This window comes from Dermacentor andersoni, chromosome 3 (assembly GCF_023375885.2).
Source record: "Dermacentor andersoni chromosome 3, qqDerAnde1_hic_scaffold, whole genome shotgun sequence".
Lineage (NCBI taxonomy): Eukaryota > Metazoa > Arthropoda > Arachnida > Ixodida > Ixodidae > Dermacentor > Dermacentor andersoni.
Genome location: NC_092816.1, coordinates 53,468,630 through 53,491,756, shown reverse-complemented (window position 1 = coordinate 53,491,756; position 23,127 = coordinate 53,468,630). Strand labels below are relative to the sequence as shown.

Sequence of the window (23,127 nt, the reverse complement as noted above, 5' to 3'; positions counted from 1 at the left end):
ATAAACAGCAAGTTTAACATCAGAACTTCAAATTTTATGTGTTACATAATGAGGTTTGTGGAAAGTGGAATGGCAAAAGTCAATATGCCGCTTCAAAGAGGCGATTCATTGCCATTCCCACAAAGAGGGCCAGAATGTGCAGAAATCTACGAAATCATGCCTTCAGGCACAGATTTTGTAAAGTATGGCCATTCATTCCCACAGCAAATCGACCTTTCTAGTGAAATGACTGTTAAAGAAACAGTAAACTGGTTTACATAAACCAAGCTTTTTCCTTTTGGTGCCCTTATAACATGCATATCCGCATTAGGGAATTGACTGCACAAGCACACAGTCACAGCTCCCACAAACGGAATGAGAAAGCGAGAAACGAAGCAGCCTGTAGGTTGTCTGAAATTTTTAGTTTTTATTACCCAATTTACACGATGCCATAGTATGCAGAGATATAAAGTCGTAGTACATGCATCCTAGCACACAAAGGGGGGGGAGAACTGTGGAAAAGTGGTCAAAGGGGAGGGAGAGTTGCGTGGCAGGCGGCGCAAATGACTACGTCAGGGGTAAACCACACTCTTCGGACACAATCGTACGAGCCCCCTTTGAAAACGCTGCGGCCACATTTCCAGCTGCACCGAGATAGCGAGGCACCAAAGAACAACGGGGGGAGAGGGGGTGTGTGAAGGGCCGACATGGCATGTGTGTGTGTCCACAGCAAAGACACAAGTGCTTCACAAATGCTGCACAAACACTAAGACAAGAACTTATGTAAAAAAAAATGTGCACAGCACGAAAATCAGCTGAAGAAGCTGTTCTTACACACAACATCACATGTCAAAATTGTTCTCTGGAGAAATATTTTGCCATCTTTGGGTGTGAATTCTTACATAAAATGAGCGCAACATCCAAGACATTTCGGCAGTGCCTTTTTTTTGCCCTCGGGTCAAGACTCATGGTTTCACCGAGGTCGTCTTGGGGCCACAGCAAATGCAAAAGATCCGCCGTTATAAAGGTGGTTTTGAACAGGGGAAGAAAAATTAACTGTATAAAAGCTCAGTTGGACGCGACTCTTGCAAAAAAAAAAAAACAGGAGAAAAAAACAAAATATACAAATTTTAAAAGAAGACATCGGAATGCTTAATGCAGGAAGCCTGAAAAACAGCGACTCTTTGTGCTCCACGAAAGACTTGCTCACCCAAAAAGCAGGTGAAAGCAACGGAAAGACCGCAATGGAAAAACTGACACCCATTAACAATCGCTGCACGCATTTAACAAAAGTGGGGAAAATTCGACATCAGAGGTACACATTCTGGTGCCCAGCATGGCACTAAAGCTACCACTTTCAGAAACACAGTGACAAAAAATAAAGAAAGGACACTCGGCACATACACGACACACACACAGCATCTGACTGTCCTCCCTAACGTCCTCATTCAAAATGGGAATATGGGGAACACGAATGTGCAACACTAACAGGGCTAAAAAAAAAAAATTGGATGGCGCAAATCTATATCCCGGTTCTGGCACATGCAACACATGAAGTGTGAATGAAAGGCACCACCTGAACAGAGAAACAGAAAAAAGAAAAATGCTCGGCCAATTGTGCTGAACTTGGCGAGCTGTTGGCAAAAGCACAGGAGGAGGAGGGGGGGACATATCCTGAACAACTGCCGGCTGTAACCATGGCGACATCAAGATAATGCCAAGAAGCAAGCACTGAGCAGTGAATGGCTACGCTCCTTCACACCCCTCCCCAGATGATGCAGGGATTGCCCTTGACACTTGATGCCAATTGCCTCAGCTACGCAAGGAACACAGGACAACACCAGCACACGAGAAAAAGGCCGGCGCTGCATATGCTATTGCTTGCTTTTTCCCCCCTCGGGTTTGCAGAAGGACCGCCCCTTTAAAGTACAAGGCATCTCGAGTACATCGTGGAATGTCTGCTTGTCGAAACACAAGAAAAAAAAAAATTATATATGTATACTTGAGTACTGCAAGGAAGTTGCACAGCTGACCAACAGACACTGTAACAAACACACACTGCAGACACTAAAGGAGGCTTTTTTTTCTATCTCTCCAACCAAAACTAGTTTCGAAAGCAGCAGTGTCAAAACAAAGGGCACGCTTTACAAACATGTCTTAAACGTCTCAACAAACATTCCGGACCAAGGAACTTAGTGGAGATTCTCGTTCACATCACCCAGGAAAAAAAAAAAAAAAAAGACTGTGGCGAAGAGTCCCAACAGCTGTGCTCGGTGCCTGCCCAGTTCCTAAAGCCAGATGGAGGGGGGCTGGGGGACCAGAACCACAAAGCAACCAAGACTCGCTATGAGGACTCCAATAAAGAAGAAAGCCCCCAGGATTCCTCCATGCCAAACCCCCTCAACGAGCTGAACACCAAACAAAACCTCACTAAACGTGTGAACCTTGTGAATGTCACAGTGGAGAAGACGATGTAACAGAAGAAGACGACACGTGGACAGCGTCCCGAAAAGCTGGGGTGCCTCACTGCCGGCCGACTACGCAACTTGGGCGAAGCCCACGATGGCGGCAGGGGAAATGGCCGCCGTGCACAACGCACACAGTCACTCAGGTTGCTCTGCTGTCATACCATCCAAAGCGTTTTGGTCAAGGCCTGGTTACAAGAATGCTACGCTAAGTAAAATGCCCAGCGGCCAAGCCAGGTCCAACGCGGCGGCGGCCAAAGGGGAGACTGTGTGCAATAGGACCAAAAGGGGAGAAAAGCCTCCTCTACTATATGAGAAAAAATAATTGCTATTAAAATGCACTGAATTTTCTTGCGATTTCGAAAGAAGCTTGCGTGTCTTCAAAACCCGGGAAAAAAAAAAAAAAGATGGAAGGGGAAAAAAAACGAAAGGGACAGACTCCTGCAGCATTTTAGGTCACTAACAAGCACGTACTAGTCGCAAAGACAGATCACTTGATCCACCACTGGTTTCCCCCCCCTTTCTTCATCTGCGGCTGCTGCTGCTGCTGTTGCTGCTCACATTCTTTGTAGAGAAAGCCTAGTGCCACTCTTACGAAACATCTTGGTCTTCAACCTCTGGCGCCTGCTCCTTCTGTTCACCTTCACCTGTGGAAGAAAAACCAACAGTTGCAGGCGTTAAACACTAATGCTTGCTGTCTAAGAGCTACACAGTAGGGCACAACAGATTATGGAATGGAGCTTCACACGACGCCAATTCCACCCTTAATATCTATGCCACCCAGAGTGGCGATTACTGTAAAATTCTGAGCAAGTGCCCCTGCCCGTGCAAGCACACCGTGTCCACTCTTAAGTGGTTTGAAATTGGCGCAAACTAGCGAGCAAGCACCCCCTGTTTCTCCACCCTGTTCACCACTTCATTAATTTTCACCGGACTGCTTGGCTGCAGTTCTTTTGTCAACTTTTTACGAAATCGCATGTTAAATTACATAAAATGACAATTTAGTGAGAAATAAAGTTGTTTAGCCACACTTCTGGCAAGGCTCGACAGTTCAACATAGCCAGGTATCTGCATAGCCTTTGTCAGTTGTCATTTTGATGAAATATGCAAAGTGTCACAAGTGAACTAAGCACGAGACACACAAGTGCAATGCTGCATGCAATCTGTTCTACAATGCGCTGGACTCCGACTTTCCACCTGCGACAATTTGGGACACACGGTACAAATGAGCGAGCGGCATACGTAGCTCCACCCAGAACTCGCGCCAGTCTGACTGGCTTAGCAAATGGATAGTCTGAATGACTTAGCAGAAGTGAAAACAAAGATGTTTGCACAGCTTTCTCGTTTTAAACAAAAGATCACAATACAGTGCAGTCCACTTATAACGATACCACATATAACGATATATCGGTTATAACGATGGGTCGACATGAGAGTGTCATTTTACGCATTAGGTCTATGGGGAAAAAAACCATTTATAACGATAGGTTATTCACCGCATATCGGATATAACGATCAAAATTTTGCAGTCTGGACGGCGTTTTCCGTGCCAAATAATCGTAACGTTTTCGTTGCTTAGTTCCCTGAAACGAACGATGTCGAGACGAGGCGATGTTTACCTCCGTAAGTTCGTATCTGCCGCCATTACCGCGTAGCGCGTCCCGCCCCGCCCCGGCGCACCGGAGAATAGCCGAGTAGGCGCAGCGCGCCACAAGATGGCGCTAGTTGCTTCATGCGCGTCGGCCACAGGCCACAGTCGGTCCGAAAGAGAGAGAAAGAAAAAAAGAAGCGGCAAGCAAAGCGGCGCAGTGGCGCCCGTCCCGCGTCTCTCTCGCGATAGCAGGCTGACGCCACCGAAGCAGCGTGCAACCAACGGTTCAACCCAGTTCGAAGATGGCGCCGACAAAGCGCCAAGCTGTGTCGCTTGACACGAAGATGGATATTTTGCAGGACTCTCGATGCGGCTTCAAGGTGAGCGCCCTCGTGAAGAAGTATGAGCTCGTCCAGTTAACGATATCAACCATCTTGAAAACCGGGAGCACCGCGATTGTGAAGGCAGGAGCTATCAGCGGCCATTCCGATCAGCGGAAAAGGGGTTGAGACCCTTTGTACGCCGATGTTGAAGAGCTGCTTTACCAGTGGTTCATCACCAATTGCTTCAAGAAGGCGGGCTTTGCGCGTAAGGACGAACTTCCCCAAACCGCTGAGACCGACCCGGTGGAAGTCGCTGACATAACCGAGCTCTGGGAGCTCGTTCCTACTGGTAACACAGGTGGTGTGTCGAAGGAGGAGTTTTTGACTGCAGACAGTGCTGCCTCGTTCTGCGATGAGGTCACCGACGAGGCGATCGCCGAAGATGTGCTGTCTCGACAGACGCAAAGTTGTGCGACGGTGGCGACGGCATCAGCGACAGTGACAACGAGATCGACAGTGGCTCCTTGACCCCGACCACGATGTCCACGCAAAGTGCACTGTCGTCGATCGACTCCTTAATTGATTTTATGCATGCTAAAGGTAAAGGATTGCCGCCAGTGTTCGCGCAGCAGCTGGAATCCATGCACATCGCGGTTGTGAAGCTGAAGCTGCCGCAAAAGCAAGTGCAGATTTCGGACTATTTCGGCGCGCCTAATCCTTGACGCGGTCATTGGCGCTAGAAATACAGTTCGTTTTTCACGGCCTACTGTATACATCTATTCTTTAGAGCAAGTAGCGAATTCGAGTTCAGAGCTGCAAAGGTAAAGAGCGCAAACGCGTTTAAAATTTTTTTTTTTTTATATAACTGCAGTCCAGATATAGCGATCATCGGTTATAACGATCATATTTTTCGTCTTTCTCGATATCGTTATAAGTGGACTGCACTGTATAGACATGACTATGCGAGCAGCGTAGACATGTTTCTGCAAGGACACATTCGCAGTGTCGGCTCCATTGACAGACATCGATGACTAGGAGCCAGCAGGCCTAGCTCACTGGGTAATCGAATCTGAGACCGGGTGCACTTGTGGCATGACAGCATGCAGTTGGCCAGCACAATGTGTACACAAGGGTCACGTTTAAACTGCAATACATTTGATTTTATAGACGCCGACGGAAGCAAACGAGCAAGCCAGGCGAGCCTGCAATCACTGGGAGATGGTATAGGCTTAGCTCGCTGGGAGAGTGTATAAGCCGCCGGATAAGGGGCCAAAAGCCCTTAAATTTCCGTCCACGACCGAAACTTGCGAACATTTTTCACAAAGTTTGTTTCTGTGAAACTTAATAAAACATCCCTAAAATCATAGAGCAAGCCCATATTTGCAAACATCACAAAATAATTTGGGATGGTTGGCAGGTATGCATTAACCCCACAGCACGACAGTTCCTAGCTTTCCCTCTAAATATGTATAAGGAAGCTTAAGGAGGTCCCAGTTCCAAGGACAGCTCTAGGTAGGCACCCACCGTCGTGCTGCATGTCGGAGGTCCAGAGGGTGAGGTTATCCCTGAGCAGTTGCATGATGAGTGTGGAGTCCTTGTAGCTCTCCTCACTCAGGGTGTCCAGCTCAGCGATGGCATCGTCGAACGCTGCCTTGGCCAGCCGGCAGGCCCGGTCAGGGGAGTTGAGGATCTCATAGTAGAAGACAGAGAAGTTGAGCGCCAGGCCCAGCCGGATAGGGTGCGTGGGTGGCAGCTCCGTCATGGCGATGTCGCTGGCTGCTTTGTACGCCACCAGGCTGTTCTCGGCAGCCTCCTTGCGGTCATTGCCCGTCGCAAACTCGGCCAGGTAGCGGTGGTAGTCACCCTTCCTGCAGGGCCAACCGCAGAAGCCGTTTAACCACTTGAAAAGCCTCTGAACTAGTGGTTTCTCTAATCAGTTCATCCCAACAATGCCACACTGTTTTTTCACCAAGTGGCTGCTTCTTCTGCTGCTGTGTATCATTAAAGCATGGTTAAAGAAGTCCTGCGACATCGAGCAAGCTGATTCACTAAGCAATGCTCTTATCACCACCCAAGCGAATTATGGCTATACATACAGCAGGCAGCCTACAATTCTGTTAAAGAAGAACTGCATGTGTAATCATTCAACTTGCTGAAATCTGTGTACCTATGTTATTGATACCTTCATACATTCTTTTATCAAGGTATCAATGCTAGGAGACTCCCGAGCGTGTGCAGCACCTCATTTTTTTGCCCAATATTTGTATGCATTAAATTTTGTGAAAACTTTTCGTGTTCGATACAATATTCTTTTTCTCCTTGATTCAAAATTCACATTCGGTATCTGCACACCCCTGATAAAAACAAGTGTACTAGAAAGAGAAAAAGGAAAAATAGCCTACACTCACATCTTGTAGTAGAACACCTTGGATTCACCAGTAGAGGCAGTAGGGATGAGGTGCTTGTCCAAAACATCCAAAATGTCCTGGCAGATTTCTTTCAACTCTGTCTCAACCTGGTAACAAAACAAAGAAAGCAACAACAGTTCAATGCTATTCAACACACTTACAAGAATAATTGGCAGCTTTCCAAAGCACAGATCAGAGAACGCAAAGAAAAGTTGGTATCCAACATTGAGACTGCTACAGGAAACAGTTAGCAGCAGTGCTTCCGAAGAGAAAAGTTTAGTGTTACATTCCACCTGCATAATGTCCCCCCCCCCCCCCCCAAATTCTGTACTCGTACACTATGGCCCACACGCAGTATCTGTGACCGAGATGAAAAGCCAGTGGTGGCTTCAAAAATAAGTAACCTGCCAGGAGTGACCACCTTCGGTCTTCATACACTGAAAACATTAAAGGGTTAAAATGTCAACACTAAGTCAGCCAGTTTAGAATAGGTAAACACACTTTGAAGGCTTCATTTATTAGTACAAGGTGATTACTAGCAGAGGAAAGAAGGTCAAACTTTCCTTCTACAGGAGTCCTGATAAAAATTTTGCATCCCACTTTATTTAGGCTTGATCAGACAGCTGTCAACCACAAAACTATGGTGTCATAGCAGAATTCCTTGAACAAGCGATAAGTCACTATTACCATCCTCTTGTAACTCTTTCCATACATTGAGGAAAGTAGGTTTTTGTAGGTTGCACCCGATTTTTTTTTAGGAACTACTGCACTCAGTATTTATGTAATACATAAACAAAAAGCTGCATGAATGCATTTTTCAGACATAAAAGTTTATTGACGAGATTTGTAATCAAAAATATATAAATTGCCAGAATCATGATTGCTAGATAAAACTGAACGAAGTTTGTAAAGACACGCACGCTTGTACCTACTATGAAAATGTAAAAAAGATTATTAGAGATACAAAATGTCTTGCTGTCTAATAGGTACTATGTCCCCAAAAAATTTTACATTTCCACTGAACAGGTATTCCACCACAAAAATTTAACTGCAAGCACTTCAGGTAAGCATAGCAGGCTGCGGCCACCAATGTTACGGGCTAGTTTTCGTTATCGTTGCTTTCAGTCAAATTCAGACGAAAAGGCAGCATCCTCAGACTTACTGCTGCTCGATCCATTGTAAAATCAGCCACAGCGGAATCATGAGATCTGCGATCTTTCGAAGTGCAAGCTCTGCTCCCGGAGGCAGACATTTTTGCTTTCTACTTTGATTGTGAAACTTTGGAGTGCGCTCAAAAATGATCCCCTGGCAGGAAAAAAGCGAATGGTTTAGAAAACAAAATTATAGTTCTCTTTCACGTCCAATAGCGCAGTGTCTGGGCGACGTGGAAGGTCTCAAAATCGGCGCTTCAAACCGTCGGTAGCAGCTAACGATGCCCAGTGGGCAGGGTAGGGAATGAGCTAATCGAGCATTTCAAGGTACAGGCCAAATGGGGCACTTCTTGGTGTAGGGTTTGTTTACAAAGCGTATTTGCACAACACGAAAATCTGAAGTGGCAATCGCAAACCACTGAGGCACATACTGGTCTGCCTGGACCAGTGCTCACAAGCCACACAATGACTGTCTCGCAGAAAGCTGGATGCACGCTGCATCCATTCTGCCCTCTTTCCTGTGCTTCTCTGCATTTCCCAAGGGATGATGAGCTTGAGCTTGGTCCTCTATTACCATTTCTGTCAGAGTGCATAGCACTCTTCAACCTTTTCTCCCATATTATGACATCATCTATACATTTGGCGAAGTTGTCGCAATGCCGATTCAACAACTGCGCTGACCCACGCACCAGTGATACCATGTGTGTCCCCGCATCCCATATTTTCGTGAATGAGATACTCTGTAGACAGACCATACACTAACAAATTTCTTGCACTTTTTGAATGTCATCTTAAGGATGTTACGGTTCATTATTTGAGGCCTCATACTGTCATTCTGAAGCCTGCAGCTATCTAATAGAAAAAAAAAATGTGACAGAAATGTCAGTTCTTTAATAGTGCATGCTAATCACAAGTGCGGAATGCCAGCATTACATAGTGAACTTCAGAGTTCTTTTGCATGTTTGGGCCATTTCCGTGCTAAGAATGTTCTTAAAACTTGCGAAGTCTTCAGTTTCTCTTGAATGCGAAGTTACTATCTATTGTTGAATTTGTCATGAACAAATGCTGGTAAAATCTAGTGTCACAGGCAGTTAGTTCAGAAACTCTAAGGTAGCTTCGATAGCCACCATTCATATTTAATGCGCTAGAGGTGCTATTTAACGCTTTGAGGGTCAATGACATAAATATACGGCGCCGCGAACGAAGTCCGAAATGGTTGATGCTGTAGATTTACGGCGCCGTCTGTATGGTTAAAAAGCATGCCAATTTCTTTTTTCTTTTCTGTCCATGTGCTGCCACTGTGTGGGAATACAGGGCATTTCTTTCGCGCGCCTCCCTCTCTTGGTTTTCGTTGTATGGTTTGTTTTAGCGCTAGTTCGCTCCAGCGTGTCAATATAGTACCGCTGGCACATTGGTGCGCATGCGGGCGAGCGGCGGTTTGGGCTTTGTTCCGTGGGCAGTCTCAGCTTCATGCGCTTGCAAAACTGATGGCTATCTCGTTACTAATTGCTCAAAGGGCGACCGCTTGTTTCTCGCTCGTTTAGTGCTCACAGGAGTGCGCATAAGAACGATGCCGCCGTGCATGCATTTCCGCTGCTTTCTTTCTTTTTTTGAGACTTGCGAAAGCTAATTGCCTTTGGTTGGCGATAAGATGAAGATTAGCGGAAGTTTGTCGCACGTTTCGCTTTCTTGACGGGCACACAACCACAGTTTTCTTGAGTGCGCGCACCTATGCAGTTCGATTATGCTATGGATGTATGTATGAATGTAAGAGCAGGAACATTTGAGTCTTGCGAAATATTCTAGTGTGTGCATTTTCAAAGCCTTGAACTATATAATAACAATGCATAAAACTTTCAATTCTTATAAGTTTATTTCCTTTTTTTACTGTTGTTATTCATGAATGAAGAGTATGTATATACCAATGCAAAATATTTTTTTCGCACTTTACGGTCACCCCAGAAAAATTACAGTAAATTCTTTTGTGAAATAATTGGAATCTGCAATTAAAAAAAAAAAACGACTCTGGGCGGTCGCATATGGCAAAAAAAATCGACCCTCAAAGGGTTAAGAATCTTGTTTAACCCTTTCCCTACCATAGAAGAGTTGAGCTCGTCCACACGGCCGAAGACGACCTGGGCTCCTCCACGCTCAAACAAGCGCTTGTGCACTGCCGCAGTCAAGCTACCCCGATAAATTTCGTTTAGTTCTTTATGGCTTCAACAAATGCTGCAGTATATATATATATATTCTAAAAAAAAAACGCACTTAAAGCTTGCATTTTGGTCGAGAAATGTTTCGATGCTGGCAACTGGCATGCAACGATGGCGTCCCCCACTTCGCGTGCCTCAACGACTCCGCTCCAGAAAAAAGAAGAAAAAAAAATTGCGGAAGTTTTGTCGGACTGACAGTAAAGAAGTTAGGTTTTCCTCCGAGAGTGGCAGCGACGATACTCAGCAGCATATCTTTTCCAGAGTCCTCGGATTTGCATGACAACAGTGTCTCAATGCGTCTGCAATGGACGCCAAAAGATGTAACGAACCCCCCAGCAGCGCCTCCAAGGTTTGTTTTCATGGCCATGCCTGGCAAAAAGGTACCTGTGACAGTACAGGAACTGAGTGCGGTATTCTGAATTGTTTTTATCGAATGAACTAACACATTTCATTCTCTGCAAAACCTACCGCTACACATAGCTGGTGCAAGCAACGCGCAGTAGCAGTCTGCACTACAGTGGAACCCGGTTATATCAAACCCAAAAAGACGCCTATCAGTTCAACATAGAGCATAATTCGATATAAGCCTGCTAAAGAATTGGACGTCATAAAAGCACATACCATTAATAAAATCACTTTACTGATGAAACTAGCTTAGTTTTCTATGAAATAGTCCTGTACTTTGTTCTGCTTGGGCAATTTCGCTGCCTGCGACGCGTGCACTTCACGTTGTCTAAGGAGTCTAAGCAGCTGAGGCTGCAACTTTCCGCATTGACGCAGGCACCCGACTAGTGCGATTGCACCGATCACCTCGGAGGATGTGGGCAGAGGACCATCGTTGCTTTCCTCATTTTGCCCACATTCACTAGTGCTCAGTACGATGTTGGCAATGTAGTCTTCGTTTTCGGCGTCTCCCGCGGTCACAACACAGTCATTTGCACTCGCAAACTCTTGGACCGTTGATACGTGAACAGCTTCCGGAAATTCTGACACCTCGCTCCAAACTTTCGCAGCACGGGCAACGGCTTCGTCGCATTTATCAGAATTTACAGTCATCACCGAGCACGCGGAAGTCGGCACATCTGAAGCAATTTCGGATGAACCACTTTGTACACCACTTGTACCACTTGTACACAGCCGTGTGTACCCGCCGGGCGCCATGGGCATCAGGTCGCAAGTTTGGTCGCTTTAGCCCTAACCTCCCCCTTATTCTTGATCATGCTGAGAGTGCTCCTCGGAATCTTGCACACTGCGGGGACATCCGACTTCTCATCGTGTCCGACCCAATTTATGATTTCGAGCTTCACGACGAAAAGCAAATTCTGCCGCTTCGTCACGGCAACACTGCGGGAGAAGGCCCACAAGGCACAAACACAAACCAGAAAAGCAGCGAGACAACTCGCACTTGCGCCATTCTGCGTGATGAGGGCACAGGAGCCTCTGATTGGCCATCTGAGCAAGCGTTGCGGGCAGGCCAGGATAATTTTTTTGCAGGGGGACGTCGACGGCTCGCCCGAGGCAGCACAGTCACGGTAGGGAGAGCGGTTGGATGGAGCCACGTTGCCGGGTTTCCCCGCCACCTCGAGGGAAAGCCAACTTCTGGGGGGCACTTTCAGGAGCTTGACGTTCGCTATATCGGGAGTCGCTGCTATTTTTGTTCAATGTAAGCATAATTTTTGCTATGTATACTCTTGTAAGTATACTGTGTTCAGAAATTGTTCGATATATGGAATATTTCAATAAATGGGTTCGATATAGTCAGGTTCGACTGTATTCTATGCTTTGAAATGTACCACATCAAGTCTACAATTTAGAGATCCGAGATCCCTCACCACAAGTATGAGCCCCGCTTGTCACAGTATTGTTGTGAATTTCTAAAGAGACATTTTTGCAATGTGGCCTACAGAAAGTCTGAGACTCCGCTGTGCAGAGAAGCCAATCCTCTTTCAATGCCCCCCCAAAAATATTTTGCATGTATCTTACACAAAGTGCTTTTAAGGATATATTTTGGTTGTTTCAAGATACATTGAACTAGTTAGGCAAATAAACAAAATCTATTTTTGTTTCATTTCTGGCTGAACAATGCCGTAGGGAAACGGCTAACTTGGTTCTGTTAGATTGTACTTTTGTAATTTTAAACAGCTCTCAGCTTTATTGCAAGTGGACGCTTGATATGCCAGAACACATGAAATCAAGACAGCCTTGAAGCTCCTGCATCAGCTTTCGTGATGAGCAGACAATTAAACATCCACGATGAAACTGCTTAATAACCAACTACTGATAAGTTTGGGAGTCTGAAGGTATACAGAAGCACACATCAGTGATGATACCAAATCGAATCGCTGTTGAATCCCACCACCGTAAAACTGGCGAGTTTTCATTGCAAAAGCTTACAAATAACCCTGAAACATGTGGTTCAGTGGCACAGGAAGGAATTTTAATTCCTGAAGTCTAACTTTGGCTTGCTAGCAAGCAGCAATGCAACAGGGACTTTTCATTTTCATCACAAGGTCTGTAGTGGATTGCTCATATTTCATTTGGTTGTCAACATTTCCTTAGCATCAAAGCTCGCCAGAGTAGCTCTCAGTATTATGTTCTTTTTCAAGGATGGTGGCATCCAGGCTTGCCTTCATGAAAACTTCAATGAAGCGAAAAATGCACTCATCACAATTTTGTTATAGAGGCAATTCTTGTGCATTAATCTTTATGGGACACCACGTTTGAACCACGGCAAAACTGCATCCCTCCCCCCTATCACCAAACATGCAGCTGTGATTTAGTCTCATTAAGACAGGCAGGCACTCCACCAAAAGGAAACGAACCAGCCGTTCAACCAGAACAGCCTTTCACACTGGGCTTTCATATAAATGTAGCATCTCCTTGTCACGACATACTACAGCTTCATTCCAAGAGCTTTTGTCAAATTATGTTACAGCAACTGCTGCGCCCAGCTCCACCTGGCATAAAGCACACAAGTTTCTCAACAAACTTATAGGATTAATGTGGAAGCAGCTCACATTGCAGTTCAGAATGCACATGCCACTGGATTCAGTGTGCATTCAGCAACGAGACGCACCTGTATCCGGTACTGGCGGATCATGTCGAGCCGGCTCTCGGATCCCTTGTTCTCTTCCTTCTGCTCAATGGAACTGATTATACGCCAGGAGGCACGTCGGGCACCAATCACATTCTTGTATGCCACTGACAGAAGGTTGCGCTCTTCAACGGTTAGCTCCACGTCCAGGGATGCCACCCGCTTCATAGCCTCAACCATCTCTGCAAAGACAAACATGCAGACTTAAGTCAGAATGGGAAATGGCTGGAAAACCAACATCACAAACACAAACACAATAATCTAACAAGAAAAGACGAACCTGACCAAAACTGTCACAATACGCCATTACTTCCACCAGACTGGTAATAAATCTTAGGGTTAACCACAGTTGCGCTATGCCCAGGAAGAGCAAATGCTTTAGTGCAATTTTTGAAACTGGCCATGTTTCAGCTGATGTCCTCTAGTGTGACATTTGTTTGAATCAACTGAAACAAAACATGATTTAGTACAGACCACAATGAAGATGCACACAATATGTTTTGTTTTCTCTCCCATAAAATAGAAAGTAACACTAGGTAGACTCGAGACAGAATCATAAGCTATGGGCGCCACGAAATAAATAAAATCCTTTGCTATGTGCACAACCTCAGAGGTTTACTATGCTGCGTGCACACTAAGTTCAGGCTGAACTTCTGAAGTCAATGCTATATGCTTAACTGTCCATGCTCAAAGAGAAGGCAGACAGCAACAGATCTTAGAAGCACAAAAGAAAGTTACCATTCTCATGCACCAATGATTAACAATCTTAGAAAGTTCAGCAAAAATTAGTAAGCTATATGCATTCACCTCCAGGCACTGGTAGGCTCACATCAAGTAGCTTACACAGTGAGTGGAGTACGTACATATAATCATCAACAGACTAAGGTTTTAAAATTTAGACTATAGGTGATGTTTGTACAGCAGCCACTCTGTATCTACACAAGCAAACTACTAGACTTCTGTGCAGCTCATTATTTTGCTCCAGGTTGCCTTTAAGAAGCTTAATGTATTAATTACATGTGGATGTGAGGCCCCATGATGAATGGATGGAATAACTTTAATGAAAGGTCCTGCGAGCTACGGAGAACACCAGATATTGTACAAAATAAGAAAACCAGGACTAGTACATATAGAAGTCAAAGGAGAGGCCATCACATCCCTCTTGAAAAAGGAAATGTGTGTAGATTCACCAGTAAGCTAGCAGAAGCATTCATCAACAGAAGTGCACAATGCAGGAAGTGAACTTTGCACAAGGACTCGCAGTACTTAACGAAACACTAGATGCCCGGTGTGCATCACAGAATACAACATCACATATCTACAGGGTGTCCCAACTAACTTTAGCCAAGGTTTCGAAATATTCGGGTGTGCTATGTAGGACGTAAACAAAAGCACGTTATTGACAATTTTATACATCAAGTCATACAATATCTTCCTGTTCTGTTTTGCTACATGTTTAGTCAAGATGAATTAGTTTCACAAGTCAAAGTTTGGAAGAATATCCAATGACAAGGTTGTACAACATTCTAGGAAATGTCTGAATGAGCAGTACTTCCTAACTATTGCACAATCATTTTTTATTTTTAAAGACATTTTGTTTTTAATCCAAGGACACCTAAGCACTTATGAGTTGCGAATGTGAAACCGTTAATGTCCAACTAAGGTCCTCGCGGGCAAGTGAGCTTGTTGAGATGCTTGGCGCGTGTTGAGTTGGCCTTACAGAGGCGCAGTTAAAGTTCAGGCGAGAGCCTGTGCTGACAGGGAACACATGAATAACACACGGGAGCGAGGGTGGCGTGACGTCGCGACTGTGCCCTCTCCCCTCGCACAACACCTGGTGCGCTACTGGGGCAGCAGGTGTTCCCTTTCGCCCACTCTGCTCTGTCAAGGCGCTCTCATGCCGTGGCGTCGCAGCCAATGGGAATTTAGGTGCCGTTTCACTGATACAATGCTGGCTTTTTTGCTCAATGAGCCATTTAATACATTTGCATAAAAAAGCGAACTACACGTTTGCAAGCTGCAATCACAGTGCCCTCAGACATGCCAAGCATGAATGAACAGTGCTTCCAACCTAGCACACTACTATTGAGAAAGTGACCTGGCAGTGACAAAGTTGCTAGCACTGCCGAATATAACAGACACGGCTGCTTGCGGAAGAAATAAGCAGAATAAATAACCTGAAATCGTCACTGTCCCGTCACTTTTCTCAGTGCCAGCACCCCAGCCTAAAAGCATCGCCTGTTCTTATGCAGCAAAACTGAGACCACTGTGACCACGGCACACAAGCAGCCGGTCATGTGGTTTTACTCATTTTGTGGGCTTTACGACACAGATAAGAGATTACATAATGGGCAGCAAATTAAATACTACTGAATCAGGTGTTTCGCTGAATGCTCTAGAATTTCTCCATTGGAAGTTTCTCTAACTTGCAGGGCTGATTTAATCAATCCCGGCAAATTAAACTAAATAGAAAAAAATATACTTCATCCCTTAGTGTATTTAAGTCTTGGCTAAATTTATCTGGGACACTCTGTACATTACTTTTTTATGTACACATACTGCATGTAACATATTTGCAATATTAAAGGCAGTCTTTGTACCAACTTCTGGGGCTTCAAAGCAAAGATGCTTACTTAGGCTAAGCATTGGAACTGGCAGAAACTTTTACAGTATTTCCCATACATTTTACAAAGTCAAGACATGAGATCTGCAACAAACATTTTTAGAAGGAGGAGGAAGAATCCGAAACCTAATGGATAATAGAAGAACGCCCACATTGCTTAAGGAAAACAAAAGAGCATCTTATAGCTTGCACATTTCCTTATGCACAAGGAAACAGTCGCCAGCCGCTGAGCAGGGAAATGATTCATTCCAATCACTTGTACAAAACATTGAGTGAAAGGGCCACCTGTTGCATGTTCATGACATCTCGGACGGCGTCTGTTCGACTATGGGGTCAAAGACTGTGGCTAGCTAACTGTATGTGAAACATTCTTGCGCAGACCTTGAGACGCGAGTGGACTCACCCCCAAGGGTTGACTGAAAAAAATTTATTCTCTGACCTTCGCTCCACAGTAGTTGTATGCACGCCGGCTAACGCCAGCCTTTTGATAAAGTGCTCTCTCTCATCTTTTTGCAGTCCCCCCCCCAACCTACCAATATCAAAATGACGGAGAAAGTAGCAAACTCATAAGGGGCATGGTTTGTGGAACTACAAGGAAAAATTTATTCCATAGTACCAACAACTGAACATGTTTATACCCGTGCCGCATGGGCACAGAAAATGGCATTCTCCATAATGCCATTCATCACCGAAGGCATTTGCCAGAACTGATTCGACTGAGAAATGCACACCCAACGTCATAGCATGCTCAGTGCGGTTGACTTGAAGGGGTAATAAAGACAAAAATTATTTCTTCCACATCAGTAAACTAGCTTTCTACGATGCTGAAAAACACCACTCTTATCAAGATAAGACGCTTGGTAAGACAGAAAAAGCTCAAGAATGAAAGACTGGTGGCAACGCCTCCTTGAAGTTCCCGCACCTCGTCACTGTGACGTCATGAATTTTGATGGCATCTTCTAGGGCCTACTTAATTATATAGCGGTAAAGATTGACTAAATTGTGTTCTAAATGAACGAAATATCAAACATGGCAAGTTTCGGGAACCTTTACTCAAACAACGTGGCCCAAATGCGAAAAAGATACTTAGGAATCCTTGACGTCACACTGACGTACCGGCGTCAGGGTTTCGGCGCGAAATTCGAATACTGATACTTCGACCTTTATTTTCTCTTCTAATAACCAAACTACTATTTTGAAATGACTGCCTGCAGGGTTCTCAAACAATGCTTTATTAGTCTAAACGGATTTATTGTTTTGCTTTAGTGTCCCTTTAAATTACTTCAAACGACATCCTATTTTGCTGGAAAATTTTTTTTTCAGATGTTTAAAGCCATAAAGCGCACATAAACAAGCACATTGTTCAATATAATGCAAAACAAATACACAAATACATAAAATAGGAAGAGATGCTGTTGCAAGCAGAGTCGTGTTAAATGTTGGCAACAAGCATACAACATGACTAACAAACTAAAGCAAGTAACACCATAGTATGCTTAATTCTACATTTCACTAGCCTTGAAGACAGGTTAAGTAAATGCATGTTTATCTTTATTATTACCTTAAAATTAATCACTTCAGAAGACGCTGCTGTCGACATAACCGGATCAAATGTCATTAAATTTGGACATGCGGCAGCTCTGCCGAAAAAAAATTTAAATCAGGAACTTAAGGCCTTAACTACTGTATGCCATTTTCTGTGCCCATGTGGCATGGGCATAGGACCCTAGTCAACTCCAATAAATAATTTCCCAGTTTTTGGTGGAATATAGTTCATCGAAAGGTTTCCCTCTATTTATTGGCTAAACTGATAACAGAGCTAGCCAACCAAAATAATTTTGCAAAGCTTACATTTCACTTGGCCATTTTGAAAGTTTCACTGAAGATTCCACAATTGCCCCCAGGTACTCCCTATATTGTCTATTCCTGGTTTCCCCACATTCTCCAGGTTGATAGAAAGAACTAAAAATTAGTCCTAGGCTACACTAATAGAGATTTTAAGTCCTGAACGGGACCTGAAATCAATAGATCCCAGACAAGGCCACAGTGTGAAGTTGTTAATGGAGACAGTGCAGCAACCTGTATTACTCTTAATACCTTTAAAATTCCACAAAAAGATTGCATATTGAAAGCCAGAAGAACTGTTTTCTGAAACAGAGTGGTCCTGCTGCCTTTTGGCGACTACACGTACAAATGAACGATGGTGACACCGATGCAAAGTGCTTCCTTTTTAATGAAGCTGATCAAAACATGCGACTGTATGGTAAAATTAAGTTGGCAACAAATCGTTGAAAGTAAATAAAAATGCAGGTCACCATATCGAACTGTGTGAGGAGGCACTGAAAGTTTCACAGAGCCATTCTCAGTTTGTGTCTAAGTAGCAAGCATGCCTAATCACACGATGACACAGGGATCAATTTGAGTGCCAGGTTAATGCATTACATGAAGCTTTGTATACCTGGTGTACAGGCAGCGTTTGTTTATTATATTTCGGGGTGTTGCACCTGCAAATTGTGATCCGACAACGAGTGCACCTAAATTTAAGCACAAAAGCATTTTTGAACTTTGCAATGCAGCCACAACAGCCGGGACCGAACTCGCAAACTCGAACTTAGCTGCGCAACACTATGGCTACTAAACTACAGCAATGGGTAGCCTCTCTCTTTTTCCACAAAATAGGTGCAGTCACCCCTTCAATCAAGACTCGCCAAAATGGTGTTATGCGCATGTTTCATATATTCATAACTACCATACCCAGTTTAATACATTTCTTATGTATGCCTGCCAACCTTTACAATTAAAATTTGCAAAAAAAAAGAGACCTGTCTGGCATGAATGGCAAGTAAAAACATGCACTTTTTTAACGATCATTTACCTCTAAGATGCAACGACCTTGTAACAGCAGGGACATGCATCGCATTGTTTTCATATCCCAGTGACTTATTCAGCAACCATGCTGTTGCAGACTATCTGCTTCAGGGATTTGGCTGAATAAACTTGTTTGAAGTAAGTATCCATCTGGTGCCCTTTCACTATTTGAAGTCTTTTCAAGGGTGCGGTCGACGACCGAATAGCTGTGCTCCATTCAGATTTTGTTTGCAGTGCTCTGTATTCAGCATTACTCTGAGAAATTGACAAAATCCCCGAGATCTTTTCGATACTGAGGAAATTCAGCAATCTGTCTGCACACCAAATGTTTACTTGTGCCCGCTGTATATCGCCATCTTGGTTCATTTACTATTTCCAATGTGTTTGCAAGTTGCAATACTCCTAGTTTTGTAAAACTTGATGCAGTATTTGTAAAATCATTATACAGGGTGTGTTGGTAGATATGCCGTCAATTATGGTAAATATTAAATAAAACTGACACCATTTATGTGTACGAAGCACACACAGAATTAAGGCTCGCATTACTGTGCTACAACCCTGCCACATGGCACAAACCATTATTTAGTAAAACAATGCTGGGCAATATCAATTAAACCTAAGGTGACAGCCGCTGCTGCTACTACTACGGGATACCGTCAGCATGATAAGGCGAGCTGCATTTCAGTAGCAATGGCATTGTCTGGTCTAGGTTGTGCCCTCCGCATTCAGCCTTACTAGCGCTTCTCGGATGCGGTAATGGAATATCTCTACACATCCCACGTCAGTAATAGGAGCTCAATATGCGAAAGCTACACTGTGGACTTCTGGAGTTCTTTAACGTGAAGTTAAAAGCAATTGGAAGCGCAGTTTGGCATCCTGCGCCCATCGCAATGCGGCAGCCGCGTCCGGGGTTCGATCCTGCGACCTTGCGCTCATCCGCAGACGCGTATATCACTAGGAGGCGCATTCGCCCCCGTGATCACATTCGCCGTTCCAGGGCATTTACACGTACTCCACATGGAATTCCACTTCAGTGTTATCACACCTTAGCGAACTTGCTACAGCTGACGAAGAAAAAGATTACTCTCCAGCAGACGTTTCCGATTAACGTGAGACTGATTACGTCTAAATTGATACTAAACGGACGTCTAATTCTCAAATGTTTACTGACTCAAATTTCCTGTAGCTGAATAAACGGCTCGCCGCAGCCGAGACCTCAAGCGCCCTACCTGTGTACTCCAAACGCCTTGAATTGTTTATAAACGCAGCTAACTGCCGACAACCACGTTATCCGCTCACACCACGGTAGGTACAAAGACTCCGCCCAACAGCACGCATATACAGTGAAACGACGGACACTGCGTGCCTACACACACTCGCGATTCGAGTGAAAGAAAAAGAAAATGGAACCGCTGCCAAGCTGGTGACAGGCGCACACTTTCCACTTCCCCCCGCGGTCCTAGGGGTAGGGCGCGTGGACCGGGCGCCGGCAAAGGCCGTACCGACTTTGATCGTCGAAATACGGCTCGCAAAAGGCGACCCCGGAGGGACGATGGGCGCAGTTTCGAAGTAATAACGACGCTCTCCGTGCACGCAGCCACTAGCGCCCAGCCAAATGTCAAAACCGGGCATATCGCCAACGCCGGACAAAGCAGCCAGTGACCTCACCGCAGCCGCCGCTGCCTGGCGGATAGTTCCGCGTGCGTTACATCGCGCATTTCTCTATGATAAATGGCTTTGTTCACGGCGTTCTCAATTTTATCCGCGCGCCACGGAACGCCTTGGTTCCGAAGGCGGTCGCTCCTGGCGTGGGCAGGGCACACGAGAGTCTCTCCCGTCTCCGGCATTAGTCAGCAAACGCGTACGCTGAAAAACGAGCTACGCGCTCCCATCCGGTGTTACGGCGGACCGCAGAAAAACATGCACCGTCCGCCTCGAACTTTGCACGAGGACCTAGCGGTTCGTTGCGAAATCCAAAACGAACACAGTTGCGACGGGCCGAGGCAAGGTGGCACATAGGCCTAACGTCATACGCCAAAAAGGGACTCGACCGCTTTTGGGAGGGCACCAAACGTCGCTCACCGTCGTATCGTTCGGCTTGTTCCGCTAGCTTGGCCTTGTACACGTTGTCTTCTCTCTCGGCCATGGCGAACTAGGAAAGGAGCGGACCAACTTGTGCAGAACGTGCGAGCTTGAATAACTTGGAACGCTCTTCAAATGCACCCACTCGGAGCAAAAAAAAGCCTGCTCCACCTCCCGGTATCACCAGGCCTAACAACACTTTGCCGCCACGAACGACAAGTTACTCCGCGCCGCCGCCGCACGCACGCACAGAGGCCGCTGCGCCGCGCCGCAAAGCAAGCCGGTCCGCTGCTGCTGCCGCCGTGCGTGTCTCCGGCAGCGGCATCCGCGCGCGCTCCGCCGGTGAAATAGTTCCGAGACAGACCCAGCCCCCTTTTCGCTGCTTGTCAGGAACCAAATCAAGACTTTTGTGCCCCGAAGATGCGAAACAAATACCGTCCACGCAGGATCACCAAGTTCATGAACGCGAGGAATTTCTCGCCTAAGCTGTCACTTCGCCCTTTCTTTTTTCTTTCCCTCCTTTCCTTTTCTTCTCTCCTTCCTAGCGCAGACCGGCCGGCGTTGGCCAAACGCAACGCTCTCTCGGAAGGGTCGATCGGTAGCTAGCGCGCTTATTCCGTGCTTCTTCGAATTGGTTTTTCAGCAGGACTCCCGTTATTCCCGACGCCAGGAAACATGTCGCTCTCCCTCTCTTTTCCAGCTCCTTATTTTGCGCGAACTTGCACGCTCTATTAAAACGCACACTGCATTAACACCGCGCGTGCAAATGGAGCGAACGTTCGCCCATGCTACTCGGTTGGTTCGATAAGTTGGGCCTCGTTATCGACACGGTACCGCTCGGTTTGCAATAGCAAATACTCCCTATTAGCTTAAGGGGGCGCACAGCAAGATAAAGACGGCACAAATATTTTTCGTTTTTCTAGCCGCTTTCCAGCAAGAACTGTTGTTCGAGTGTTTTTCCTACGCGAGAACTTCGTCTCGCAAAAATTACTAATATCTTCATGTCAAAATATTCATTTACAAGACTTATTCTCTGTGAAGGAATGAAATGGTCCAAACACTGCATCTTTGTATGACGGAAGTTGATACCGATTTCTTTGTGGTCACTCCAGTGGCACTCTGAAAGAATCCAAATACGCAGTCTACAGCTGTAGTAAGCAGGTTTGGCAGCTTTAGTATAACCAAGTGCTAACAGCAGTGCCACAATGTTTCAAAGACCGCACAATGCTATGCACAAAAGCAATATTTAAAATGAGGCAGTTCCAATGCCATCAGCATTTTACTAAACATGCAACTTTGAACTGAAGTATGCAGACCACAGGTCATGCAGAGAAGAATTTTAGTTCATAAGCAACTGGAGCTTCGATGTGCAAGCACAGCAGGACAAACATTGTCGATTTTAAATCATGTGCCTAGGCTACAAGAGCACATCAAATTAAACCTGGTTAAGCCGGTTGAAAGAATGAGAACAAAGCACACAGCACATGCACGCCCCAACTACGAATTCGTCTGTTCAGAACACAGCCACTTCTAAAGTGCAGCTTGTAATCGCATAATGGCCACAATCGCCTTGAAAGTGTGGACACTATCCACTGTTTGCCCAAGTCACGTTTGTCATGCAAGTGTGAACGAAACTGACAGGGAAATGTTCAAGACCTATCATATCAAGTGAAACTGAAACAGCAGGCCTTCACTGCCCTCCTTCCTTGGTGAACAACTGATATTGCTTTTTGAGGTATTGATTTTCTAGACACACATTTTTCTAATGGTGCACAGTGCCTTACGACAGTAATGAGACATGCACTATCTCCTGCTCACTTTTACGGACAATAGCTGTTATAAATCCATTATGCAGTTTAAGGGTTCTTGGTGCACAACAGATATTACCACCTTTGGAATCTGCCCAATGTATTGCCTGGACTGAGTGGACAGGAAGCGCATACTATAGGTTACTCATGTGATGGAAGCTATCCTTGACTAAATTTTCATTTGTCACTATTAAAAAATTTACAATAAGTACTGAAAAATATAAGGGCAGCAACAATAATCTTGCGTGACGGCACCCTAGACCACTATGCCTTTAGCTCCCCAAATGATTGCACAGAATTGGCCATTTTTCACAACATTGTACAATGAACATTGTACTGCACACACAGGCTTGCTTAGTAAAACAGCTATTTCCTTTGTACAACTCTCCTATGCATTCAAGTGTACTGGTCTGGACTCGTGTTACATTCTTGAGGTATATATTTTTACCACTAACAGACTCTTTTCATAATTTGAAAGTGCACGTCTGCTTTGCGCATTCGTCCAACTAATGATTGCACCGG

The 23,127-nt window shown here is 45.2% G+C and overlaps 1 protein-coding gene across 1 annotated transcript; it reads right to left on the bottom strand.

Moving 5' to 3' along the window:
- Positions 1-382: 382 nt before the first annotated feature.
- 14-3-3epsilon (tyrosine 3-monooxygenase/tryptophan 5-monooxygenase activation protein epsilon) lies at positions 383-21,034 on the bottom strand. Its single transcript, XM_050169611.3, has 5 exons — positions 20,798-21,034; positions 13,207-13,406; positions 6,767-6,873; positions 5,883-6,226; positions 383-3,091 (listed from the first exon to the last, which is right to left on the bottom strand). Exons 1-5 carry the CDS (start codon positions 20,859-20,861, stop codon positions 3,036-3,038), a joined length of 771 nt encoding a protein of 256 aa, XP_050025568.1. The 5' UTR covers positions 20,862-21,034; the 3' UTR covers positions 383-3,035.
- Between the last annotated feature and the right edge of the window lie 2,093 nt (positions 21,035-23,127).

Coding starts and splice junctions, on each gene's coding strand:
- 14-3-3epsilon (XM_050169611.3), bottom strand. CDS start 20,861: ATGGCCGAGAGAGAAGACAACGTGTACAAGGCCAAGCTAGCGGAACAA. Junction 6,227..6,766: donor AAGGTGTTCTACTACAAGAT/GTGAGTGTAGGC, acceptor TTGGCCCTGCAG/GAAGGGTGACTACCACCGCT. Junction 3,092..5,882: donor CTCCGACATGCAGCACGACG/GTGGGTGCCTAC, acceptor TTTCTTCCACAG/GTGAAGGTGAACAGAAGGAG.